The sequence below is a fragment of the Bidens hawaiensis genome, unplaced genomic scaffold (assembly GCF_021521415.1).
Source record: "Bidens hawaiensis isolate Kalapana, Puna unplaced genomic scaffold, B.hawaiensis_p1.1 tig00034269_1, whole genome shotgun sequence".
Taxonomy (NCBI): domain Eukaryota; kingdom Viridiplantae; phylum Streptophyta; class Magnoliopsida; order Asterales; family Asteraceae; genus Bidens; species Bidens hawaiensis.
Window position 1 is genome coordinate 56,189 of NW_027495925.1, and position 20,897 is coordinate 77,085.

General features: G+C 35.8%; 2 protein-coding genes across 2 annotated transcripts; one reads left to right on the plus strand and one right to left on the minus strand.

The window, feature by feature from the left end:
* The first annotated feature begins 2,956 nt into the window (after positions 1–2,956).
* Positions 2,957–8,994, plus strand: LOC143585994 (putative WD repeat-containing protein C2A9.03). Its single transcript, XM_077067646.1, has 10 exons — positions 2,957–3,043; positions 4,678–4,813; positions 5,071–5,232; positions 5,372–5,458; positions 5,954–6,088; positions 6,191–6,301; positions 6,396–6,484; positions 7,251–7,356; positions 7,908–7,994; positions 8,428–8,994. Coding segments are annotated over exons 1-10 (1,329 nt in total). The 5' UTR covers positions 2,957–3,041; the 3' UTR covers positions 8,842–8,994.
* A 3,945-nt stretch (positions 8,995–12,939) lies between these two features.
* On the minus strand, positions 12,940–15,919 carry LOC143585995 (uncharacterized). Its single transcript, XM_077067647.1, has 7 exons — positions 15,544–15,919; positions 15,382–15,444; positions 15,008–15,065; positions 14,807–14,907; positions 14,611–14,655; positions 14,066–14,527; positions 12,940–13,195 (listed from the first exon to the last, which is right to left on the minus strand). The coding sequence occupies exons 1-7, from the start codon at positions 15,673–15,675 to the stop codon at positions 13,025–13,027; spliced, it is 1,032 nt and encodes a 343-aa protein (XP_076923762.1). The 5' UTR covers positions 15,676–15,919; the 3' UTR covers positions 12,940–13,024.
* Between the last annotated feature and the right edge of the window lie 4,978 nt (positions 15,920–20,897).

Genomic DNA, 20,897 nt, shown 5'->3' on the forward strand with positions numbered 1-20,897 from the left:
CGTTGTTTTCTCTTGTCTTCTGAGTGTAGAGGTTTGTGCTCTGGGGAAGATCTCTACCCAGTTGCTTTTCCGTTTCCGCGAAGCGTTTAGCTGCTGTCATGATGGCATCCCATGTGGATGGCATGCCGTCTTTACCCGTCAATGTGCGGATAAGCTCTGGGTATTCGGCGCCTTGGATGAAAGCTGCGCGAACAAGATCCTCGCTTATGGTACCCAGACTCAGCTTCTTTGAGTTGAAGCGAGTGATGAAGTCTAGTAAAGACTCATCTTCCTCTCGGATGCAGTTGAGGATCGTCCATTGTTCTTCGGTATACTTTCTTTGTTGACTGAAGTGTTGGCTGAACTTCTGTTGGAAGTCCGCCCAATTGTAGATGTGGTGGACCGGTAGACGGTCAAACCACGCTCTAGCCGCTCCAACCAGCGTCATCTGGAACATATAACACCACGTGGGTTCCGTCCAGTTGCTGACGGTTGCCCCCGCTATGAATCTGTTCAAATGATCGTCTGGGTCGGATATACCATCATAAGTGCCGATGTTGGGCATCTGCTTGGCACTTTTCGGGGCGATTGCTTCCGCAATGTCCCTTGCAAACTTGGACGTTCCCGCATTTGCAACGGTTGGTCTAAAGGCTTTGGAGAAGTCACGTGGGTTTCCATCCGCGTTTTTTGGTTTGAAGGTTTCTCCAAAATTCCTTCTCGGTTGGAAGTCTGTTTCCCTACGCTTCCCTTTCGCCCTATGGCGAGGGTTTGCGTCGCTGTCGGATTCCTCCGAATCATCGTCCCAGTAGTCGCACTCATTGCTCATGTTGAGCTGTTGTCGAGTGCTTCCGAACTCGTCAGCCTGTTGGAGTGAACGTAAGCGTTCATCCAACTCAGCTTGGAATTCCCTCTGACGTGCCTCCGCCCACGCTTTAACTTGATCAAGTGTTTGGCGGGGGAGCCTCGTCTGTCGTCTCTCCACCTGGGTATCAATGAATCCCAGGGGAGGATTGTTTACTGCACTTGTCCCTGCTCGGGTAGCCGGGGTAGTGTTCGTAAACTTTACTGCACTTGCCCCGGCTTGGGTAACCGGGGTAGTGTTCGTAAAATTTGTGTATTCGCCGGTGTTCCCCCCAGTAGTTGGGGTTGTGGTTACCGGGGTTTCTTGGTCACCCGCTGGCCTTGGCACCGGAGTAACCTTAACCATCTTTCCAGAAGTTTTGAAAAAACTTGAAAAAGAATAAGTTCTAGCTTTTATGCACGCATGTCGCCAATGAAGAAACACTAAGTGACCCCGGCAGACTACGGATAATCTGGGGGTTAAATAGATGTTTCCCACGAGGGGTTAGGTCCGGCAAAGATGGTTGTTATTCTGATGACCTGCAAAACAGACACCGTGAGCTCATCACTGAGAAGGGGGGTACCTCCTTGTGACCACCCTCCGGCGTGAGAATCAGACTAGATTGCTCTTGAATATAAGTGTATATTAAGAGAAATTACTAGAGCAGATATCAGATAATATATGAAGATATAAGATAATGATACCGTTCCAAGGTGTTGGAGTATTTATAGCCGAAGGTAGGTTTCCAAGCAGGTACAGCCAGCTGTATAATATTCCTGTTCTACCAACTGTGGGCTACGCACGTGCCATGCTGGTGGTTGGTGGGTAGGCAGCGGCTGATAGTAACCAGGCCGGCTGTATACTATTCCTTTTCCACCAACTGCAGGCTAGGTACGTGCCACGACAGGGGTTGGTGAGTAGGCAGCGGCTGATAGTGACATTAAGTACTAGAGCGTGCTCCTCGTCGTACTGTTGTCAGTGAGCTGTCGCTGCTTTGGTCAGATCTTTTGTCCATACCTTGCCAGGTACAGTACAAAAGATCCTCCAGTAGCGTACAGACTGGCTCATTTGGGCGGGAGTATTCCCGGCTTGCTCATTCCTTCTTCAGGTGACATCACTGAATTATTTGAGAGTTAGTGCCTTGTGCGTGTAGCCTTGCTGTTAGTGCGGGTAGCCTTCCCTGATGGCTAGTATCCGCAGCTGCGGGAACAGGCGGAGTACGTCACCATTGGGAGGCTTTTCCTGCGGGAACAGCTTGCTTACTGCGCGTAAGGATGTCATCTCTCTGAGCATGGTGGGTCCTGCGGATCCAGTTGGTCTTTGCGCAGACGTCCCTCTTTAAGGTGAGTCTTGCGGGTTCAACTGCGCAGACGTCCCTCTTCGAGATGAGTCTTGCGGGTTCAACTGCGCAGACGTCCCTCTTCGAGGTGAGTCTTGCGGGTCCAACTGGGCTCTGCTGGGACCTACCTCTTCACGGGCCTAAAACAACCAACGCCGCAATTACAGCATAAGATTAAATGCACGCCAATTATTCTAAAGTAAAGAAATTATTTATAGATCTACTTCTGAACCATAGAAAATCAAGCATTTTGATGTCTGTCACAATTGATGACGAAATAAACGCAAAACACAACGATAAACAAAAAGACACAATGATATTTTTTCACTCAACATTATTATTATTATTTTTAGAACAGGAAAAAAAGTGAAAACATTTTGTGTTTTTACTTTTTTTATTTTTTTTTATTAAATTTTGAGTTATGATTTTTTTTTAATTTTTTAAAGAGTTTTTTCTATTACTACAAATCTTTCTCATTTTTGTCCACTTTACCCTATAAATATATTCACCACTAAATAATAATAACAACAACAACAACAACAATAATAATAATAATAATAATAATAATAATAATAATAAGATTACAAGAAAATAACAAATATAGTGTCACATAAAATGACACCGCCACGTTAAATCATCATCTTCTTTATTTCTTTCTTTCAGATCCCAAAAAGCCCATCTTTGGATCATCAAAACACATACAAATCAAACCCTCAATTCATCAATTCATCCAAAGATCCATCTATCATACAATCAAATCTAAACCCACAATTTTAATTATCAGATCATGCTATGATATGATTCAATCATTCATAGCCTCTTTCTGCTGATTCAAGATTCTAAATTATCAATCTTTTTGGATCCTCATCTTGTTAATTAAGCATGTATGGTTTCATCTCACAAACCCTTATTTTGATTTTTAATAATGGGTTGGAATTGTTCACCAATTTCTTGATTAGGGTTTTTTTCTTTCTTTTTTTTTTTTTTTTTTTTATGTTTTTGTAATTATTTTTGAATAGCCACAACAAAAAGCTTTGATTTTTATGACTTTTAATAGTTGTTTTGGCTTTGATTTTTCTTTAATTTTGATTTCAAATAATGTGTTGGGATTATTTAGCAATTTTTTGATTAGGGTTTTTTTTTACTTTTTTTTTATTTTGATGTTTTTTTGATGATTTTTGAATAGCCACTTTAAAAAGGTTTGATTTTTATGATTATTAATAATTGTGTAGGCTTTGATTTTGCTTTAATTTTGATTTCAAATAATGTGTTGGAATTGTTCACCAATTTCTTGATTAGGGTTTTTTTTTTGTTTTTATAAGTTTTTGTGATGATTTTTGAATAGCCAGATCAAAAAGCTTTGATTTTTATTATTATTATTAATAATTGTGTAGGCTTTGATTTTGCTTTGATTTTGATTTCAAATAATGGGTTTGAATTGTTCACCAATTTCTTGATTAGGGTTTTTTTTTTTTTTTTTTATGTTTTTGTGATGATTTTTGAATAGCCACATCAAAAAGCTTTGATTTTTATGATTATTAATAGTTGTGTAGACTTTGATTTTGCTTTAATTTTGATTTCAAATAATGTGTTGGAATTGTTCACCAATTTCTTGATTAGGGTTTTTTTTTCTTTTATTTTTTTTTGAATTTTGATGTTTTTTGTGGTGGATTAATGTGATTAGAGGATTATTTTTGAATGCCCATATTAAAAAGTTTTGATTTTTATGATTAATAATAATTGTGTAGGCTTTGATTTTGATTTCAAACAATGGATTGGAATTATTCAATTTCTTGATTAGGGTTTTTTTTTATTTTACTTTTTAGTTTAATGTTTTTTGTGATGGATTAATGTGGTTGATGATTATTTTTGAATTTATACATGTTAAAAAGTTTTGAATTTTATAAGATTCTTATTAATAATTGTTTAGGTTTTAATTTTGCTTTAATTTTGGGTATTTTTGACTATTGTTTCTTTTTACCCTATGATCCATTAGTTGGTAAGTAAAGTGAGGAAATTTGTATGCTTGTGGTTTGTTTTAAGCTTTCTGTTGCAAGTGATTCTTTTTATCAGTCTACCGTGTAGTTAGATTATTACTGGGGAGGTGAAAGTTCAAGAATTTACTTAAGGATTATTGTGTTTAAGTTTTTGTTCTTATGTTTTTGCTATAGAAATGTACTTGCTATTTAATTTTTTATTCTCACGTTATAAAATTTGATTTTTAAGGTTATTAATTGTGTAGCCTTTTATTTTGTTTTAATTTTGGGTACCTTATGATTATAATGAGTGCTACTTGTTTGATATCTTCCAACATTTTTTGTTAATTTGATGCTTGTTTTGTTTTAAGCTTTCTGTTGCGAGTTTTGATGTTTTGACCTCTAGAGTATGTGTATCGAGTTACGGTGTGTTTTAGATGAATTGTAGATTTGGTATTTTTGTTGATTAATTTTGGAAGAGTGGATTACGGGGAAGGTGAAAGTTCAAGATTTTACTTACGGATTATTGGTGCTTAATGCAGGGATTACAGGATGCATAATAACGAAGTTGAAGAAGTCGATTACGTAGTAGACGAGATAGATGTTTTGGATTTTGTGATGGATGACGTAGAAGGAGGCGGTGGTGATCAAGTTGTTTATGATCATGATATGGTTAGTTTTATCTCATTGATTTTTCTTTCTAATTAAAGATTACAATATCCAACCATTTATTTATAAAACGGTCGGTTTGGGGTGTATTTTACGATTGAATGGGTTGAATGTAGCTCAAAGTGTATTTGTATACTTTCAATCTCTTAAATCACTTGTTCTATAATATAAACAATATTTTGTAATCATAGGACAAAAGTGTACACAACTTGTAAAAAATAATAAATATATTAATTTTTAATTTTTAATTTTTTATTATTGATTTGAAGGTGACGGATACATCTTGTGCTCAAGCAAGGAGAGGCAGAGACATTCAAGGGATTCCGTGGGACAGATTGAATATAACAAGAGAAAGTTACAGACAAACGAGGCTGGAACAGTACAGAAACTATGAAAACATCCCGTTATCAGGTGATGCTGTTGATAAGGTATAACTTTATGTTACTCTTGTGTGTGTGTGTGTGTGTGTGTATAGATGCGTGCGTTTCAAGCATTCTGACCCTCTTGATTATTGTTAAATCATATTTAGTAATCCACTTTTACAATTATGATGGTTGGCGTGTGTAGAAATGTAAACAAAAGCAGAAGGGCGGAAACTACTACGAGTTTTTCCACAATACCAGATTGGTCAAGCCTACAATCCTTCACTTTCAGGTATATGTTTATATTATTTTTATTTGTAAGTCATGTTTTTTTCTTATCCAATTCGACATATGGGATTGTTGGTTCGGGCTATATTTTATCACATTAGTTGAAGGCCACCCAAAGTGTTCTATTGATGCATAAAGCCTTTGAAGTTGTGTGAATATAGAAATTCGCGTAAGCATATATGGAAAACTAGTTATTCATTTATTAGGTTTTTTGGACAAAATTCTGGGTCAAAACAACACATAAAAATTTGCCAGCTTGACCCGTTACCAAAAAAGATGCTTCTTTTAATGCCTAAAACCTTCCAAGTGTTTTTATTTAGTCTTATTTGGAATAAATAATTCTTGTTATCATATTTGGCATACCAAATTTTCATTTGTTGTGTCCTTTTGAAAAAAAAAAGAAAAGGTTTTACGTACCAATCTTACAAGCTTGATCAGACCCCTGTATATTGTCAGCTTTATCAATATTGATATTGAAATGATTCATATGATTTTGCAGCTAAGGAATCTTGTGTGGGCGACTTCCAAGCATGACGTATATCTGATGTCCAACTACTCAATCATGCATTGGTTGTCGTTATCGCACAACATGACTGAGATCCTTAACTTTTCCGGCCATGTAGCACCTACGGAGGTGATTTCTTTCGACAAGGGCATTTTGATCATTCTTGTTTTTGTTGTATTACATTGGGATATAATTTTTCTAATTTTTTATGGGTTGTTTTTGGTCATGTAGAAACATGCCGGGAGTTTGCTGGAAGGTTTTACTCATACGCAGATTAGTACTCTAGCGGTAAAGGATGACTTTTTAGTTGCTGGTGGATTTCAAGGAGAGCTGGCTTGCAAGGTATTTTGCAGTAAAACAAAATATATTTTTTTTGTGAACTTTATTGCTATGTAACATGCCGTCTGATGTTTGATGTGTTTATTAAATGATGCAGCGTTTGGATAAACATGGAGTAAGTTTCTGTACAAGAACTCATGATGACAATGCTATTACAAATGCTGTTGAGATTTATGATAGCTTGAGGTAATTAGTTAATATTGTTATAATTTTTTTATTTTTCCAGTAAATTTTAGTTCTTTGAATGAAATGATTTAGGAGGCTTAATGAATTAAAAGTACGTCTTTGGTGTTTCCTTTTTAGCTATTTGACTTGAAACATTTATTGTTCTGATATTTTGAACTTGTTATAAACAGCTGTTATGTCGGAAGGTTACAAATTTGTATTGTTTTGATAAAAATCTATTTTTTTTAAGCAAAATTGATTTAGGAAGCTTTATGCATTAAAAATCAGCTTTTGGCGGCCTTGGTTCATTTGGGCCACTTGATAAAATCCAAGTTTTGAATAAAATGTTTTATAGGAACTTTATGCGTTAAAAGTACCCTTTTGGCGTCTTTCATTCCGTTTGTCCTATTTTAGTTATCTTTTCTAAATCTTCCCATCTTGTTGGAGATAATGCATAATCCGTAGGGGTGGCAAATGTGACCCATGGGTTGTAATAAAATGCATATAATGGGTCAGAATGGGTCAAGCTAAAATAAGAAAATTATTGAACCAGGTCAAAACGGGTTGACATTTGTTGAGTTTTTTTTTTTTTATGGAACGAGAAAAACGGAGGAAACTTTTTAATTTAATTTTTCTACTTTTTTAGTTTTTGATTTCTATTTCGAGTTATGAATTTTTTTTTTATTTTTTGAATATTTTATTGAGGGGTTTCTGAAATCTCAACTTAATCCGTATTGTCCTATTAATGTTGTGATGCTGATGCTAACATATTGATTATACTTTGTAGTGGCGGAAAGCATTTCATGGCATCAAACAATGACGGTGGCGTGAGAGAATACGACATGGAGATATTTCAGCTTATCAATCACTTTCACTTTCCTTGGCCTGTCAATGTAAGTTTTTTGCAAAATAAGCATTTATTTCAAGAATCTTTTTTTTGTTAAAAACATATTTGATGATAAGTTTTGTTACAAATTCGACATCTTTTTTTCTCATTTTTGGGGTCTCGAGATTTCTTGTTTCTCCTTTTTCGTGATTCGAGTTTGAACAGTATTTAAATATTTTTTTCTATATTGGGTTGGGTCAAAATGGGTAGTGTTTGCACAATTCAAAACAGGTCCAAAAGTGTAAATCTTTATAAGAAGCATATAACGTAATATGATTTAAAAGCTGATAATTTTTTTTAATGAAATGACTTAAGTTTTATGCATTAAAATTACATTTTGGATGAAACATAATGTTCTTATCTAGTTATCTTTCCTGTTTGACCCGTTATCCATTTGAAGGAAATGAATAAAAATATTCACCTCTAATAAGACCAATAGATTCGTTATCTGTGATATTATTTCTATCTGAAGTGTTCGTATGTTAATTCATCTTGAAAAAGTTCCATTTTTGTGCTTTATTTTCATGTGCTAAAATTTGAACTTTATTTTGGTTGCAGCATTCGTCATTAAGCCCAGATCGCAAGTTTATAACTGTGGTTGGAGATCATCTCAATGGACTTATTGTGGACTCATCAAACGGAAAGGTACGAGACTATACATTTTATTACAAGGGTCAAAATTGACCTTTTTAACGTTTTTTTTTTTTTTTTTGTAAATAATGTATTAAATATGATTACAGAAGCTATATTATTACAGTGATCTGATCTTTCGAGTAAATAAGTTTTAGTAGTCCGCATGCTAATGAAACAATTTGGACTACATTTGACCTGTTTTTGTTTCAGCAAACAAAACTCTTTTACTCATTTGACCCGTTAGAGATAAACATAACTTGTACCAACTCATTCAAACCGTTTATAAATAAACAGATTTATTTGTATTTTATTATTATTATTATTATTTGTGGAGATATTATTAGTTCTCTAAATAACCCGACCCGTTTTTTTAGTTATACCTATTTTTTTAGATTTTATTATATTTGTGGAATATATGTTTATAACTGCATATTCTTGTTTGCAGACAATTGCATCTGTTGAAGGTCACCTCGACTATTCGTTTGCATCCGCGTGGCATCCAGGTGGGCAACTATTTGCTACCGGGAATCAAGATAAGACCTGCCGAGTCTGGGATTTAAGGAACCTTTCAAGCCCGGTTTCAGTTCTCAAGGGCAACATGGGGGCAGTCCGGTCACTCCGGTTTTCTTCAAATGGGCAGTTTTTAGTGGTGGCTGAACCCGCAGATTTCGTGCATGTTTATGACGCCAACTTAAATTACGAGAAAAGGCAAGAGATCGATTTCTTTGGAGAAATCTCGGGAGTGTCGCTTAGTCCTGATGACGAGTCGCTCTATATTGGAGTGTGGGACCGGACTTATGCGAGCTTGTTGCAGTATAACAAAAGACATAAGTATGGGTACCTTGATTCCTTTATGTAGGTCTAGGTTTAGCTGCAAGTACCTGAGAAATAAGATATTTGAGATTTTTTTTTTTTGGGATTCTGATTTAGTTTTTTTTTTTTTTGGTTTATATGATGAATTGGGACATGGGTATTGTGTAAAACTTTTGTCAAGAAATGTGTATAGGGTTATCTTTGGGAAGTTTGTGTTGGTCAATTGCTTAAATTAGTAACGAGTAAGCAGCGGTCTTTGTTCATGTGGTTCTAGACTAATTAGTTTCAAATTTGTGATTTTTGTCACTATGGTCGTTAAATCCATCAGTGTGCCCCTCATGTTCGGTTGCAGCCCCCCCCCCCCCCCTCTCTTCCTGGGGTGCTCTGATTGGTTGCCACGTGACGTTCCTCCTCTCCCTTACGTGCTCATTGACCCACTCACTCACAGCCTTTGCGCTCCTTGTTTGGCGCCCAAATGGTGTTGCTGTGGTGGCTGACATTAACCCACAATGCGCAGCCTGACTAGAGCCATTTAATGAGAATCACATTCTTGTTTGGGTGACTAAAGAACGATATTATCGAACTGTTGAAATCTTAAAATTTTGATATCCCAGAACGACTGCCTATGTTTTTCTTTATTTTTTAAGAAAAAGTTAATATTATTCAAGCTGACACCGCTTTGATAAATAATTTTCAAGGACACCGTTTTGGAAATACTTTTTCAACAACAGTATTTTGAAAAATAACAGTTTCTGGTATAGGTGATCAAATCGGGTTGGTCAAAGGAACCGGAACCGGTTCAGAACCGGTTCCATTAGTCAACATCACTGTTTAAACCGGTTCCATGGTCGAACTGGTTAGGGAACCGAACCGGTTCCCCAACCCTCGGACCCGGAACCGGTGGAACCGGTTCTGACCGGTTCCTAAACCGGTTCTTACACTGTAACCGGTTCCAACCGGTTACAGTGTAAAATATTATTTTTTTTTTCGTTTTTCGTTTCCGCTGCTTGTGTAGGTGATGATTTGTGTTCTGATTTCTGAAGAGGCTCATGCTACTTTTGTATCGTGTTACATTTGTTGAGTTTGCTATGTATTATAGTCTTTTGGCTTACGCAAGTCAAATGCTGAATTATAATCAAGAGCGGTGTTATACGATTCGTATTTGTATAACATGTTAAATAAAAAAAACAATTAACATAAAATTCATTTTATTTACTTTAAGAAGTTCAAAAAAAAAGGTTACATGTTTTAAAATATTCAAAAACAAACTAACAAAACATTAAACTTATATTTTGTGACATATTATTTCTATAAAAGCCTTCTTGTTCGTCGTAATTATTGAGTGGCGACTTATTCATCAGAATTACTTATAGAAACGCCTTCTTGTTCGTCGTGCACTCGAACATCAAGTGGTGTTTCGTCTTCCAGAGTGGTTACGTGTTGAACCCAATCGATTGAGTCCAAGTGATCCTTCAAGCAAATGCACATCTCCACCGACTCCGAATTCAGTCTTGTTCTTCTCACCGATATTACCCTGCCGCTAAGAGAAAAAGCAGATTCCGAAGCTACCGTAGAAGCTTGGGCGGTTAGTAAATCACGGGCCATGGTGGCAAGAATCGGAAACTCGGTTTCCTTTACCTTCCACCAAGCCAAAACATCAAAAGTGCCATATTCCTCTTCGGATAAACCGGTAGAGAAATCATATGCACTATACCTTCCTAGTTCGCTTGAAGGGGTGTTACCCCTTTGTTTTTTAGCCGTTACGTTGCGAACGGTGTTCATAAGGCTAATCATGGGGTCTCGTACTCTAGGAGCACTTGAACTTGATGAAGACCCCCCCCGGCGTAGGCATGTGTATGTTTGACCCATATTTATTTATATAAAAGTCATACATAAATTTAAAATTCAAGTTAAAATCATTTTGTGCCTCTGTTGAAAAGTTTGGGTCAACTTCATGCATATCTAAGGCTGAAAAAATTTCGTCTATCACACATTCAACCCCCGTAACATTTAACATTGGGTTTAAAGCGGCGGCGCAAGTAAAAATCGGTGGCAATTCAAGAAAGTATTTTTTTAATTTAAACTTCATTGGTAATATGATGTTTGAAAACATTGGACTTTTATTTTCAAATTCTTTAAGATTGTTAACGATTAAAAATAACTCCGAAAGAACCAAGGGACTTGTCGGATAATACGTTCCCGATAGTTTCGTAGTTGATGTTTTAAAAACTTCAAGAAAAGTCGATAAGTCATTGATAATTTCCCATTTCTCATTTGAAAAGGGGATTGCCAAATCATTCTCGGCAAGACTAGAATGAAACATTTGTAAAGTGTCTCTTTGTTTCAAAGCACTTTGAAACATTATGCAAGTGGAATTCCATCGATGAGGTACATCCCAATTAGCTCCCAAAGCTTTTCTTCCCGTATCTTTACAAAATTTTCTATAATCCATTTGTCTTTTTTTACTTTTCTTAAAAACTTCATGTAGCATTACTCTAAAATCGTTTATAACCGATGTAACCTCTTCCGAAGCAAGTCCGTCTTGCACGATTAAATTAATGATATGTGCAACACACCTTGAGTGAAAAAATACACCATTGCAAATCGGCGTATATTTTAATTTTAATTTATCAACCGCCGATGTATTATTCGACGCGTTATCAAATGCAATTGAAAATATTTTATTTTCTAGTTTATAAGTTTTTATAACATAATCTAAAATTTCAAACAAATTATCTCCCGTATGTGGATACTCAAAGAGTTCGAAAGCAATGGTGCGTTTCATCATTTCCCACGATGACGGGTCTACCCAATGAGCGGTGACACAAAGATAAGATTCGGGTAGACTATGTGGAGCCGACCAAACATCAGTAGTTAAGTTTATTCCCGTATTTATATTTTCAAAATATGCAATTAGTACCTCTTTGGCCTTCTTCCACAATTTTAAACAATAACGTTTAAGAGTATGACGACTTACGTGAGTGTATTGTGGTTGAAGCGTATCTCGAATCATGGCGGTTAAGCGAGGGTTGTCGAAGTGGCTAAACGGCAAAGCTTCTTGAATCACAAACTTCGCCATACGATCTTGAACTCGATCAATTTGGTATGTAAATATTCCGCCTTCACTATCCATTTGCGTTTGTTGAGACTCGACGTTCTGTTTCAACGCCCTGCAATACGGTCTTTCGATGTGTTTCTTCAAATTTGAATTCGAAAGTGGGTTTAAATAAATCCCACAAAACTTGCACCGAGCCTTCAATGAATGGTCACTCAATTCAACCAAATCCCAATTGTACCAAATCTCTTGATTACGATTATGAGGTACAATACGAACGAAACTTGGTCCGGCGGTGGAACCTTGACCAACCGATGATTGTTAGGCAGCCATAACAACAAATATGAATATAGAAGAAGAGAAAACAAGAGATTAGAGAACTCAGAACGTTGTAATAGCGTTTTTTTTGTATTTTTTTGCGTTCGGGTTTGCGTTTTGAGTGTTGTGATGAACCCATTACACTAAATACCTATTTATACTAGTAGTGGGGTGTTTGGGGAGCCAAAAAACGGCCATTTTTGACCCCAACGGTCAAAAAACGGCCATAAAACCGTTTCCCAACGGCTAGAACCACTCCAACGGCTATAACCGGTTCCGAACCGGTTCCGGTCGAACCGGTTCCAGAACCGGTTCCGGTTCGGTTCCGGTTCCTACCCGGTCCACCTCCAAACATGTCAAACCGGTCCCGGATCGTCGGGTTGAAACGGAACCGAACCGGTTCCTACGAAAAACGGGTAGGAACCGGTTCGGTTCCGGTTCGGTTCCGCCGAACCGGTTCCAGGAACCGGTTTTGTTGTCCACCTCTAGTTTCTGGTGCCAGAAAATGCACCTAATGATATCATCAGACAAATATAAATCATCAAAAACATACATAAAATAACATCCAAAACAACCGGATATTAATATTCATATTATTGTAAAATAATACATAATTCTGAACAAAAAAACAAAAAAAAACTGCAGGAAATATAAAAAAGGCATTATAAAATCACCAGGTCTTGACATATACAGAATGATATCTGAGGGGGATATTGAACAACATGGAAGCGGAGTTAGCAGCATCACGAACATAGTATATGTGAGTATGTGACTTTATCAAGCGGTTAAGACTTCACAAATTAGTTTCTTTTTCTTTTCCTTTTTTTATAAGTTCTGAGAATCTTGGATTGTATATTTATTTAAGGAAGAATTTCCAGATTTCTCGGTCGGTCATTTCTTTGATTAAATGTGCTCCAAATACGCCTTCTTCGTCTACCAGGCTCCTCAGTTGTCTTGCAGCGCTGTTGAAACCGACATAATGTTTTTTTGCAGACACAAACAACACTCCATAAGGAGGCTTCAAACACTGAGGAAAAGATTATAAAAATGAAACATAAATAAAAGTTTACCTTCCGACGAGACAATCATTTAAAAAACTAGTAGAGAAATTTTATATAAATCATTCTAAAAGTTTAAAATAACACGTGTGTCCCGTGTATGGGAGGCGTCCAAATAAGAACTAGAAGAATGTTGAGAACTGCGAGATCCGCATAATACACTTTTACCTTTTGCTTAAAATGTTATAAAGAAGGCGGTTACATAACCATTAATGCATTAGATACAAGTGCTTAATGTGGATCTCGCAATTCTCAACATAAAATTGGTTCTAAAATGAATGTGTCCCGTTATATATTCTAAATTTCATAGTAATATATTTACCTTTTTAGAGCACTAAAAGTATAATATTTACCCATTCCATAGTACATATAACAAAATTTGTTACCAATAAGTAACAATGTTCCAGTGAACAAGCGAAGAGAAGATTATCATAATAACGCTGTTTTCTTCTACCTTTATTCACGGAAACATATTGTTATATGCTAATGGTTATTTCCTTTTTACTATAAAAAGGGTAAATATGAAATGTCAAGTGGTCTCAAAAGGGTAAAATATAATATTCTGAATATTAAAAGGCCATATCTGAAACCTTTTAATATGGTATTTCATATATGTGATACTAATCCCCTATTCGAGAAACTAAATATCATCATTAATAATGTTTAACACAAAATATATTATAAAATGTCAGACAAGTATTTAAGGCCAAACCAATCCTAATTATTTTTTAGCTTACCCTGCTTAGGTAAATACTATAATATCCAATTTACATAGTAACAAAACACAGTATAAATGAACTAAATACTGCAAATTCCAATTTCAATAGGAAGAAACATACCTTTTTAATTAAAGCATACAGCTTTTTTAAAGACGAAGCAGAATACGGAACATCACTCATCAAAATAATATCATAACCACCTTCTCCTTGATCCGTTTCATTAGCCCTCTCCCAAACCCTACTTCCCGAAAGCTTTGTCGATCGTCTTGAAGAATTTTTTCGTCCCATTATACTACCATCTTGACTACTACATCCGTCCAAGAAATCCTCTTCTGAGAAACTAAGGTTTCTTGTTTTCGGTAAATCATTTTCTACTACAGATAAAACCATTGCAAGTTCTTCCCATTCTCCAGCATAAAAGTTAACCACAGGAGTAATAAACTGTCTTGACGGAGTAACTGAACTTTCGGGCTGCCGGGCCTGTCTGTCACGGGCCTGTTGTAAATTTGCCATAACATTTGGGATGGTTGTGGTTCTTATGTTTTCAGCATTTGAATCTTGGAAGTGTACCACTGAAGCTCCCTGTGATGTGCAATAGCAGAAGCCTTCTTTTACTTAAAAAACAATAATAAATCACAAAAAATATAAAAGCACCATTAACGTACCTTCAAGCATGCAAAGATTCCCGGAAGCCCGTAACCACAACCAAGCTGCATGATTAAAAAAAGACCAGAGAATGATATAAGAAAACTACAGGTTTCTATTTCATATCAAGTATATGCAAAATTAACGCAACTCAAACATGAAATACAAGAATATTGCAAGTAAAACACACGTGTTTAATGTATATATAGAGCATACCTCGAGCACCCTTTTGCCTCTAAAACTTAATTGTGCATCCCGAATCTCATGCTTAAGAACATTCACAAGATCAAATGAGCTATCCCATGATTTAAACGACCCTGCACCAAGACATATTACAACCGTTCAGTTCCAAAATTCAACAATATGTGGCTGCAAAGTCAACTTTTAGACTGGAGATTGATGCAAGATTGAACTTACCATCAGTTTTTGATGTAATCAATTCTGATCCTATTAAATCTGACACGCTAACTCTTCCCTGCAGTTAAACAAAAAACCCCATTAAATCATATTGTTTGTAACGTTAGACGTACAACACCATATCCAACTACAAGTGAACTTGTAAGATAAGAAGTAGCTAAAGTATAATATCTTGATTCTAGACAGACATCATTAGACTAGTTATATATTTATCGTATCTAGAAGGAATTCAAGTGTAAATATTATTCCCGGTGTAACCCTATTATTATACATACAATCAATATACAATACATTTTCTGGTTTATTTTATATATTAGTAAATCACATAAAGTGATTGACAATTGGTAAATAACTTTGTGTAGGGTATTTCGCACCTTAAAGATATTTACTCCTTGCAAATCTATGCTCTCTCCAGCATATTTGTAAGGGTGTTCCATCTGCACAAATAGGAATGCATGTTCTTAAATACACGTGTCAGAAAAATAAAAACTTTAATCCAAAACGTCAAGTTATCTAATTCAGATAACCGAAAATACCTTAGAAGGTACAATTTCAACAGCTGGTGAAGGCAGTTGCATCTCCCTATCAGAATGAGTTGTAATGCTTTGGCCTGCACGGTCCGGTGCCAAACCAGGCAAGCATTGTGAAAGCAATGACGGTGCATGCATTATAGTCGATACTGATACTTTCAAAAGAAAATTCTGTAATCACCAGAAACTAATATCAGAATCTTCCAAGCAGTTTTATAAAATACACACACATGAGAACATATCCAGTAAACTGAATTCGGGCATAAAAACAAGGGCATCGGAGTGAAATATTTAATAACTCATTTGCTCAAACAAAATTCAAATTAATCAACACGAAATCACTATCCACCTGGTAATTTTCTACCTAACGCATTCTAATAACCGAACCGAAATTAAATGAAAACCGAATTAACCAAAAACAGCTATCGGGTTTTTTTTTTTTGGTAACCTCGGTTAACCGAAATTAACCAAACCGATCCATTCATATTCTCATATATTTTGAGCTTTTATACCTCCAGTTTATGTATATATACCACCATTTCATGTATCTATTATAGTTATCAAATGCGTTAGGCGCACTCAAGGTGCAAAAAAACCCGTGGGCCTCGATAAAAAAAACACAATTAACTAAAAAAATTCTAAAAAGTATTTTGTAATATAAAAGATCACTTTTAAGTGTGGAATTCACTAACCAAAGCTTATTTCATGTTTTATACCTCCATTTCATGTATTTATACCTCCATTTCATGCATTTATACTTTATTTTCATGTATCTCTAAGCAGAAACTTTAGCTTTGTTTTTGGTTATTAACCGAACCAACAAACTAAAAATGAACCAGTTAATAGATAAGGTTTTGGGCCTAATTATCAGTTTTTCATGTATTGCATTTATACCTTCATTTCATGTACTTATACTTTATTTTCATGTATTTAAACCTCAATTCATGTATCTCTAAGCAAAAACTTTAGCTTTGGTTTTGATTATTAACCGAACCAACAAACTAACCGAATAAAACAAACCAGCTAATAGATATGGTTTTGGGCGTAATTATCAATTTTTTATGTATTTATACCTTCATTTCGTGTATTCATACCTCAATTTCATGTATTTATACCTTCATTTCATGTATTTATACCTTCATTTCTAACTTTTATACCTCCATTTCATGTATTTCTAAGCAAATATTTAAGCTTTGGTTTCGGTTATTAACCGAAATGAACCGAACCGATAAACAAACCGAATAAACCGAAAACCGATTGGTTAATAAAATAGTTTAATAACGGATACTGTGCACACTGATTCCATAACAACAATCTGAATAAACACTTATGATATCGATTAGATTGAATCAATCCATCAAATCAACAATAATCAGTTAATCACTACAATTGACTTCATTACAGTAACAGATTACATAAAAACAGACCGTAATTAAGTTAATAATAACATGAGGATGAATTGAAATTGACGTACCGGAGATCAATTACGATGAATTGAAGGAATTGTGATTGAATTTGATGAATAATTAGAGAATAATGAATAAGATAATAATAATAATAATAATAATTGGAATTGTAGGGTTTTAAATTTGGGGTTTCTAACTAAATACCGACAAAACTAAATGCTTTAGAATATTCTATTCATATGAAACGGGTTAACTCTAGCTGTTTAATTAAAAAGTTAACAACGTTACTCTTATGGACTTATAGTGAGAGGCTTTTGTTGACTTATTCATAAAAGAATGAGTGGTTGACTTATTCGGATGTGTGATATGTTCGGATCTGACATGGTTTGTTTTGGTATTATTAGTTGCGTTCTTCATTTTTCCGTTCAGGGTACGACCCTTCTGGATTCAACACATGTTTACTCATTTACATAGCAAGAACGGTAATTAAATCTATCATCAGTCGGTCCACATTTAAAAGTCGAAATAATTGCTTTACAAAATTAGAAAGATATATGATAATATTTTACTTTTTGGTATTTACGATACAATAATGTATAAAGTATTAAATTATAGAATGTAGAGCTTATATTTTGTAAGACAAAAGAAAAAAAGAGAGAGAGAGAGAAGCATAAGAAGAAGAATCATCTAAAATGAACTACGTATTTTTTTCATAGTTATTTGTCTTTCATAGATTCAAGAGTTTCACATTTGACTATGAAATACGAACACTCATAATCGTCATAATTTGAATATGAAAAATTCTTGAGGTAAATGATGGTTTTGTCCTTGAATCAATGTGACCGTGGTTGAATTGGGTGGTAGATAAGTGGAACCATGAGCGTATAATATGGCATGTGTTTTTGGTGCAAAATGGTGAGCCAATGTGAATAACGGAGTCATTTTGTTTACATTTCACGCTATTTTCCCCCTCTTCACACCTACCTAAAATGACACGTGATTCATGTGTTTTGTAAACACCAAACAACTTGTCAATGTGTGGCATGACATAATATGTCATACAAACTTAATGCAAGCTCACAAGTTCATGTTTATCCAAAAACATGTTCGGTCTAAAAAGACGTTTAGCTATATATATGTAAGTTGTGTTTGGATTGACCGTACAATCTCGTGAGTTGACCCGTTTAAATAGTTTACTACTTGAAAATGTGTTGAGTAACATAAACTAACTTGGCATGTTATATCAAAATTTAAAAGATAAAACGAAATCATTTATCGGGTGAAGAGGTAGGTCCCAGCAAAGCCCAGTTGGACCCGCAAGACTCACCTTGAAAAAGGACGTCTGCGCAGTTGAACCCGCAAGACTCCTTAACGGACGTCTGCGCGGTTGAACCCGCAAGACTTAACTTAAAGGGACGTCTGCGCAGAGACCAACTGAATCCGCAGGACCCACCATGCTCAGAGACGTGACGTCCTTACGCGCAGTACGCAAGCTGTTCCCGCAGGAAACGCCTCCCAATGGTCGACGTACTCCGCCTGTTCCCGCAGTAGCGGATACTAGCCATCAGGGAAGGCTACCCACGCAGCAAGGCTACACGCACAAGGCACTTAGCTCTCATAATAATTCAGTAATGTCACCTGAAGAAGGAATGAGCAAAGCCGGGAATACTCCCTCACAAAGTCGGGAAAACTCCCGCCCAAATGAGCCAGTCCGTACGATACTGGAGGATCTTTTGTACTGTACCTGACGAGGTATGGACAAAAGATCTGACCAAAGATACGACAGCTCACTGACAACAGTATGACGAGCAGCACGCTCTTGTACTGTATGTCACTATTAGCCGCTGCCTACTCACCAACCTGTCGGAGGACGTGCATAGCCTGCAGTTGGTGGAACAGGAATAGTACACAGCCGGCCTGGTCACTATCAGCCGCTGCCTATCCACCAACCACAAGCATGGCATGTGCGTAGCCCACAGTTGGCAGAACAGGAACACTATTCAGCCGGCTGTACCTGCTTGGAAACCTGCCTTCGGCTATAAATACTCCAACACCTTGGAATTGTATCATCTTATCTCATATCTCATATCTTGATATATTACCTGATATCTGCTCTAGTCATTCTCTTAATATATACTTATTTAAAGAGCAATCTAGTCTGATTCTCACGTCGGAGGGTGGTCACAAGGAGGTACCCCCCCCCCTTCTCAGTGACGAGCTCACGGTGTCTGTTTTGCAGGTTATCAGAAGAACCATCTTTGCCGGACTTAACCCTCGTGGGAAACATCTATTTAACCCCCAGATTATCCGTAATCTGTCCGGGGTTGATTAGTGTTTCTTCATCGGGTTTTATAGTTTAAATGTAAATGTAATATTATATATCCATATATACTTTTGTTGTACGTTTGTAAACTTGGGTTTACGTGTCTGATATGATTTATGAAATCATGTTGTTATGCATGTTCATGCCAACTTCGACATGCGATTCAAACACGACTCATTTAATCTATACAAGAAGAATATAAACATTTTTGGATATTTGATTGCTATATTATTACTAGGCTATGTAGTAACCCAAGTGTCAAAACTTTTTTAGGAGTAAGATTTTATGTTGTTTTTATAGTAATTTGTTAATTAATGTCATTATTGTAAAGATTTCTTTTTAATATAATTTGTTTATTTAATGCCATTATTTTAGAGGACGGTGACAAGTGTGGCTCATAAAATTTCAAAATTAATAATGTTAGGATTGGGTTGGATTGATTAACTTTATTTTTTTGTCCTCTTCTAATTATAAATAAATCAATTAATTAATTAATGGTATGCTACTATGCTCTAATGAAAATTAAATTTATGAAAGATAAGAGTTACAAATCATTTGGTTGAAATACATTTTTTAACAAACGTTACACTCTGGGATTTCTTTGGTTCCGCAATAGGTCGAAATGTAAATTGTTGACTTGGTCTAACGGGATGAAATTTTACATGTTATAAGTTCCGGTCTTCTTTTTTTCTCTTGTTGGTTCTCCTCCAGCTTGTGGTGGGTCGCTAGCTTCTGCCTTTGTTTATAGAAGTATTCAATTAGAACAAAAAAATGTTTTTAGACTTTTACTTCTTTGACTCCCTTTTTAAAGTTCACTCATTAATTAGGCTAACTTCACGCGTTTAAGTGTTAAAACGGTTCTTAACATATTATTTTGTTCTAACTGAACTGGCATGAGTCCGGTTTTGGGCTCAAAACACTATTATTATGTAAATGTTGAGTATTTCAAGTCAAGTTCAAGCCGATCTTGAATCTTTCTAGAGTTGATCTTAGATTGTTGGACTACCAAGTAAAACAATCAGATCATTCGTTCGGTTTCAGTTAGACTCGTTACTCGTTAGCAAATAGCAACCATACAAACAACAAATGTATTGACTTGTTAAGAAAAGTGGTAAAATGTACTAATCTAGACAATAGAGAAGTGATCTTTGTCGAACTCAGACTCAATACCTTCGTGTCCATCAAAGTCGCCAAGCCCCAATACTTGTTCAATGATCACACCGTCTACGTTTAACTTGTCTGCTAACAAAAGATCTTCCAATACTATTTTATGCTTTCTGTCATACTTTTTGGTCAAACTGTCAAATGCTGCAGCTTTCTTACGAGGCAACATATCAAAAGAATCCCATTTATTTTCTGAATCCGAATCAGAAGCCGAATTAAACGGCCAGAAAAGTGGTTTTTCAGCACTAAGTTCTTCTGAATCCATGATTTCTGATGAGTAGTCAAAGCTAGAAGCTGACGAAATCAGTGAGTTTGCATCACTGCTATCGAAAAAAGCCCGTTTTGAGTTTGACTTTGACCTTGACTTTGTATCCAATGTTTGACCATAATTCCGTTCTTGATAGCTATCAAATGACTCATTCTCAAGCCATGAAAGTGATGAAGCCACTTCTTCCTCCTCTAAATTC